The sequence below is a fragment of the Abramis brama genome (genome assembly GCF_963993115.1).
Source record: "Abramis brama genome assembly, chromosome: 16".
In the NCBI taxonomy this organism is placed as follows: Eukaryota; Metazoa; Chordata; class Actinopteri; order Cypriniformes; family Leuciscidae; genus Abramis; species Abramis brama.
Window position 1 is genome coordinate 37,450,789 of NC_139978.1, and position 7,508 is coordinate 37,458,296.

The window sequence follows — 7,508 nt, forward strand, 5'->3', positions numbered from 1 at the left end:
ATATGAGCACTGTATATAAGCACTGTATATGAGTACTGTATATAAGCACTGTATATGAGTACTGTATATACGCACTGTATATGAGCACTGTATATGAGCACTGTATATGAGCACTGTATATGAGCACTGTATATACGCACTGTATATGAGCACTGTATATGAGCACTGTATATAAGCACTGTATATGAGCACTGTATATGAGCACTGTATATGTGCACTGTATATAAGCACTGTATATGAGTACTGTATATAAGCACTGTATATACGCACTGTATATAAGTACTGTATATGAGCACTGTATATGAGCACTGTATATGAGCACTGTATATACGCACTGTATATGAGCACTGTATATGAGCACTGTATATGAGCACTGTATATAAGCACTGTATATACGCACTGTATATGAGTACTGTATATAAGCACTGTATATACGCACTGTATATGAGCACTGTATATGAGCACTGTATATGAGCACTGTATATACGCACTGTATATGAGCACTGTATATGAGCACTGTATATACGCACTGTATATGAGCACTGTATATGAGCACTGTATATAAGCACTGTATATGAGCACTGTATATACGCACTGTATATGAGCACTGTATATGAGCACTGTATATGAGCACTGTATATACGCACTGTATATGAGCACTGTATATAAGCACTGTATATGAGCACTGTATATGAGCACTGTATATGAGCACTGTATATACGCACTGTATATGAGCACTGTATATACGCACTGTATATGAGCACTGTATATGAGCACTGTATATGAGCACTGTATATACGCACTGTATATGAGCACTGTATATGAGCACTGTATATACGCACTGTATATGAGTACTGTATATAAGCACTGTATATGAGCACTGTATATGAGCACTGTATATGAGCACTGTATATGAGCACTGTATATGAGCACTGTATATGAGCACTGTATATACGCACTGTATATGAGCACTGTATATGAGCACTGTATATGAGCACTGTATATAAGCACTGTATATGAGCACTGTATATGAGCACTGTATATACGCACTGTATATGAGTACTGTATATAAGCACTGTATATAAGCACTGTATATGAGTACTGTATATGAGTACTGTATATAAGCACTCTATATGAGTACTGTATATAAGCACTGTATATGAGTACTGTATATAAGCACTGTATATAAGCACTGTATATAAGCACTCTATATGAGTACTGTATATAAGCACTCTATATGAGTACTGTATATAAGCACTGTATATGAGTACTGTATATAAGCACTGTATATAAGCACTGTATATGAGTACTGTATATGAGCACTGTATATACGCACTGTATATGAGCACTGTATATAAGCACTGTATATGAGCACTGTATATAAGCACTGTATATGAGTACTGTATATGAGTACTGTATATAAGCACTCTATATGAGTACTGTATATAAGCACTGTATATGAGTACTGTATATACGCACTGTATATGAGCACTGTATATGAGCACTGTATATACGCACTGTATATGAGCACTGTATATGAGCACTGTATATACGCACTGTATATGAGCACTGTATATGAGCACTGTATATACGCACTGTATATGAGCACTGTATATGAGCACTGTATATGAGCACTTTATATACGCACTGTATATGAGCACTGTATATAAGCACTGTATATAAGCACTGTATATGAGCACTGTATATACGCACTGTATATGAGCACTGTATATAAGCACTGTATATGAGCACTGTATATGAGCACTGTATATAAGCACTGTATATGAGTACTGTATATACGCACTGTATATGAGCACTGTATATAAGCACTGTATATAAGCACTGTATATGAGCACTGTATATAAGCACTGTATATGAGTACTGTATATGAGTACTGTATATAAGCACTCTATATGAGTACTGTATATAAGCACTGTATATGAGTACTGTATATACGCACTGTATATGAGCACTGTATATGAGCACTGTATATACGCACTGTATATGAGCACTGTATATGAGCACTGTATATACGCACTGTATATGAGCACTGTATATGAGCACTGTATATACGCACTGTATATGAGCACTGTATATGAGCACTGTATATGAGCACTGTATATACGCACTGTATATGAGCACTGTATATAAGCACTGTATATAAGCACTGTATATGAGCACTGTATATACGCACTGTATATGAGCACTGTATATACGCACTGTATATGAGCACTGTATATGAGCACTGTATATAAGCACTGTATATGAGTACTGTATATACGCACTGTATATGAGCACTGTATATAAGCACTGTATATAAGCACTGTATATGAGCACTGTATATAAGCACTGTATATGAGTACTGTATATGAGTACTGTATATAAGCACTCTATATGAGTACTGTATATAAGCACTGTATATGAGTACTGTATATACGCACTGTATATGAGCACTGTATATGAGCACTGTATATACGCACTGTATATGAGCACTGTATATGAGCACTGTATATACGCACTGTATATGAGCACTGTATATGAGCACTGTATATGAGCACTGTATATACGCACTGTATATGAGCACTGTATATAAGCACTGTATATAAGCACTGTATATGAGCACTGTATATACGCACTGTATATGAGCACTGTATATACGCACTGTATATGAGCACTGTATATGAGCACTGTATATGAGCACTGTATATACGCACTGTATATGAGCACTGTATATGAGCACTGTATATACGCACTGTATATGAGCACTGTATATGAGCACTGTATATGAGCACTGTATATGAGCACTGTATATGAGTACTGTATATAAGCACTGTATATGAGTACTGTATATAAGCACTGTATATACGCACTGTATATGAGCACTGTATATGAGCACTGTATATGAGCACTGTATATGAGCACTGTATATACGCACTGTATATGAGCACTGTATATGAGCACTGTATATGAGCACTGTATATAAGCACTGTATATGAGCACTGTATATAAGCACTGTATATGAGCACTGTATATGAGCACTGTATATAAGCACTGTATATGAGCACTGTATATAAGCACTGTATATGAGCACTGTATATACGCACTGTATATGAGCACTGTATATGAGCACTGTATATAAGCACTGTATATGAGCACTGTATATGAGCACTGTATATAAGCACTGTATATGAGCACTGTATATGAGCACTGTATATACGCACTGTATATGAGCACTGTATATGAGCACTGTATATGAGCACTGTATATACGCACTGTATATGAGCACTGTATATGAGCACTGTATATACGCACTGTATATGAGCACTGTATATGAGCACTGTATATGAGCACTGTATATGAGCACTGTATATACGCACTGTATATGAGCACTGTATATGAGCACTGTATATGAGCACTGTATATACGCACTGTATATGAGCACTGTATATAAGCACTGTATATGAGCACTGTATATGAGCACTGTATATGAGCACTGTATATACGCACTGTATATGAGCACTGTATATACGCACTGTATATGAGCACTGTATATGAGCACTGTATATACGCACTGTATATGAGCACTGTATATGAGCACTGTATATACGCACTGTATATGAGCACTGTATATGAGCACTGTATATGAGCACTGTATATACGCACTGTATATGAGCACTGTATATGAGCACTGTATATGAGCACTGTATATGAGCACTGTATATACGCACTGTATATGAGCACTGTATATGAGCACTGTATATGAGCACTGTATATAAGCACTGTATATGAGCACTGTATATGAGCACTGTATATGAGCACTGTATATAAGCACTGTATATGAGCACTGTATATGAGCACTGTATATGAGCACTGTATATACGCACTGTATATGAGCACTGTATATGAGCACTGTATATACGCACTGTATATGAGCACTGTATATGAGCACTGTATATGAGCACTGTATATGAGCACTGTATATAAGCACTGTATATGAGCACTGTATATGAGCACTGTATATGAGCACTGTATATGAGTACTGTATATACGCTGGCCAACTGAAGGTTCTTGAGATGCAACTTTGAGCTCTTGCAGAGAACTGGATCTCATCGGGTGATCTACATTCTCTTCATTAGTGAGTCAAGATTCACTGTATATAAGCACTGTATATACGCACTGTATATGAGCACTGTATATGAGCACTGTATATACGCACTGTATATGAGCACTGTATATGAGCACTGTATATAAGCACTGTATATGAGCACTGTATATGAGCACTGTATATGAGCACTGTATATAAGCACTGTATATGAGCACTGTATATGAGCACTGTATATGAGCACTGTATATAAGCACTGTATATGAGTACTGTATATGAGCACTGTATATGAGCACTGTATATGAGTACTGTATACGCTGGCCAACTGAAGGTTCTTGAGATGCAACTTTGAGCTCTTGCAGAGAACTGGATCTCATCGGGTGATCTACATTCTCTTCATTAGTGAGTCAAGATTCACTGTATATAAGCACTGTATATACGCACTGTATATGAGCACTGTATATGAGCACTGTATATAAGCACTGTATATGAGCACTGTATATGAGTACTGTATATAAGCACTGTATATACGCACTGTATATGAGCACTGTATATGAGCACTGTATATACGCACTGTATATGAGCACTGTATATGAGCACTGTATATGAGCACTGTATATAAGCACTGTATATACGCTGGCCAACTGAAGGTTCTTGAGATGCAACTTTGAGCTCTTGCAGAGAACTGGATCTCATCGGGTGATCTACATTCTCTTCATTAGTGAGTCAAGATTCACCTCCACAATTCATCAATTCATGGCACATTTACAAAAAGTCTAATAGAAATGTGTAGAAAAAATGCTTGACAGTTTATGATAACTAGATCAACCATTTTGCATTTAATGACGATGAACTAATGACTAGATGTTTTGAGGGGTAAGACTATAGAGAACTATTTGAGCAACATGGCATTAGCTACTGATAATGTATGAAACCGCAGACAATTGTACATAATCAATTGCATGAATGTACCAAAGCAGTCGCAACTTGTTCAAAAGAATGAGAAACTGCTTTTATAATGTGCACAAGAGACTAGATGATGTGGAGGTTGAACAAGTAGTTTTGAGAATTTCATTTCTGATCTGAGAAATGCACCAAAGCGACTGAGAAAAACTGTAAACTGAACGAAAAGAGATGCAAATGAAAAGTTAGATAGTAATGGCATTATGAAAGGCAGTTATTTAAAACAATCTATATTGTTAAAAGCGCTATATAAATGAAGATGACTTGACTTGACTGTGAATTAAACATTTTTTTTATTATTATTATCTTTTAACATTTATATAGATGAAACACTTATTTTGAGTTGTGATAACAACCCTAATGTTTGGAAAAAGTGCACTTTTGATGATCTGTAGTTGTAGGTCATCAGCTGGAGTGAGAGCCACCAGAGGGTGCTCTACATCACTATCATGATTCACTAGTCGGCTAGACTGGGCTACACTGGGCTAGACTGGGTTTGACTGGGCTAGACTGGGTTTGACTGGGTTTGAACAAACAGAACAAACAGCAGAACCGCTGCGCCTCCGAGCAACACGTGTTCTGTTCCTCTAAATATCTGCAGTTTTGACAGAATCAGACGAGTAAATGATTAGGCCACCCATTCATAAATACAGTCGTTTACAAGGTTAAACGAATTAAGATATTTGAACGAATCAGTTGAATAAAGGATTCAACTCCCTCATTAAGATGGAGATTTGCCGCCACCTACTGGCGGTGTTTCATAGTGAAAAAGTAGACATTTCATTTTTTTTTTCAATCATTTCATATTTCCACATTACATTTTTTACATTTTAAACATTAATCTCTTAACATAATTTATGCAATTATAATTTGCTGTTTAAATCCATACATGCCATGTCTAAACAGTGTCAATCCAAAAATGGATTTTATTGATGCCGCCTTCCTTTTATTTGGTCATAATAGCCATACATTGTGTCTTTGCATTCTGATTGAATTTGTTGACTAAATTTAAGAATCTGACATAAGAGGGCCGATAGCTATGACAATGAATTTAAAAATACTGTTTTCTCTTGGCTTTATTATTAGAGTTTTAATCTTCTATTTAATATTAGCCTACCACTAAACTTTGACTATAGGCATGTTGCATATTAATTGTTCTAGGAACCTCAGAGCATATTTTAATTTTGATGTAATTTGTGCTACTCCATAATGATGTTTGTAGCGTAAGTAGGGCCTAAACATAAACTCAAGCCCAGGACCCCAGGACCCTAGTCCACCTAAACTACTGTAAATAAACCTGATTGCTCATGATCGGCCACATGATGGCGCAAGATCACACAAAACATGAGAAAACAATCTAGGACAAAACTTTACAAAGCAGAATAGCATTCTGTAGTTTTAAAACAAACAAATAATTAAATATTCTCTCCTTCTTATTTTCCGTCAGTTCATCTGTTGGTTTTCCTTTCTATTTAAAGACTCTAGAACATCTCTATAGAATCAGCATTATTATTTCTGCACAATATTGGTACGTGGACAAATCTACCCTTTTTCCATAAAAAAAAAGAAAAAAAAGATTCTCTGCTATGACGCTTTTATCTTTTTACTGTATGTGTGAAGGTTCCAATTTAGAGATATAACTACCGGTAAATATGAAGTTACTGTAATAACATAATTTGAAAAAAAGTTCAGCTTACTGAATAAAAAGCGTGTCGATCCAAACTGTAAAAGGGGTGGGACATTGGAAAAGATTGATAAAGAAACAAAAATATATTTATTTGCTCTCATATGTTGGTTTGTTAAAGTAGTGATGGCGTATTTACATCTCCTCCATGGCCGAGAGTGCATGTTTACACACGATTAGTGCAGTAAAGCTGTAGTTCAGATCCGCGGACCCCCCTCTCTCTCGCAGTGGTTCAGTCCATTAAACCTCGATATAAAAACTCGTCCGTGAGACTCGAGCCGCAGAAGAGCCGCTAAGATGGAGCAGACCGAAGTAATCAAGCCAGAAACTCTGGACGATCTGATTAAAACTCTGCACAAGATTTTTGAAAATGACTCTGTTAATGTGGAGGAAGTGCAGAGCATCATGGAAGCGTATGAAAGTAAACCTCAGGATTGGATGAAATTCGCCAAATTTGACCAGTACAGGTAATTATTATTATTATTATTATTAACGATATTACTTGTAAATAATGTTTAGGCAGTTCTTTTGCTATACTCTGCTAATATTACGCATTTAGGCGTACAATCAACAGGTTTATATATATATTAAACACAACTGAAAAGTGGCAATGAAATTAACATAAAGATAGAATGTTATTTTTATGCTGTAAACTTCTCAGTCTGCCTCTAAGCATCAGATGTAAACACAAACAGAGAATTAGACTTTAATTAGTCGAGTTTTACACCAATTATCCCACAAATAATGTTCTTTTGTTTA

General features: G+C 36.0%; 1 protein-coding gene across 1 annotated transcript in view; it reads left to right on the forward strand.

Annotated features, from left to right (window-relative positions):
* The first annotated feature begins 7,014 nt into the window (after positions 1 to 7,014).
* Positions 7,015 to 7,508, forward strand: part of cdo1 (cysteine dioxygenase, type I) — a 12,498-nt gene continuing 12,004 nt past the window's right edge. Inside the window, exon 1 of the mRNA XM_084087204.1 lies at positions 7,015 to 7,216. Within this exon, the coding sequence (XP_083943330.1) occupies positions 7,047 to 7,216 (170 nt within the window). The 5' untranslated portion in view covers positions 7,015 to 7,046. The remainder of the gene's footprint in view (positions 7,217 to 7,508) is intronic.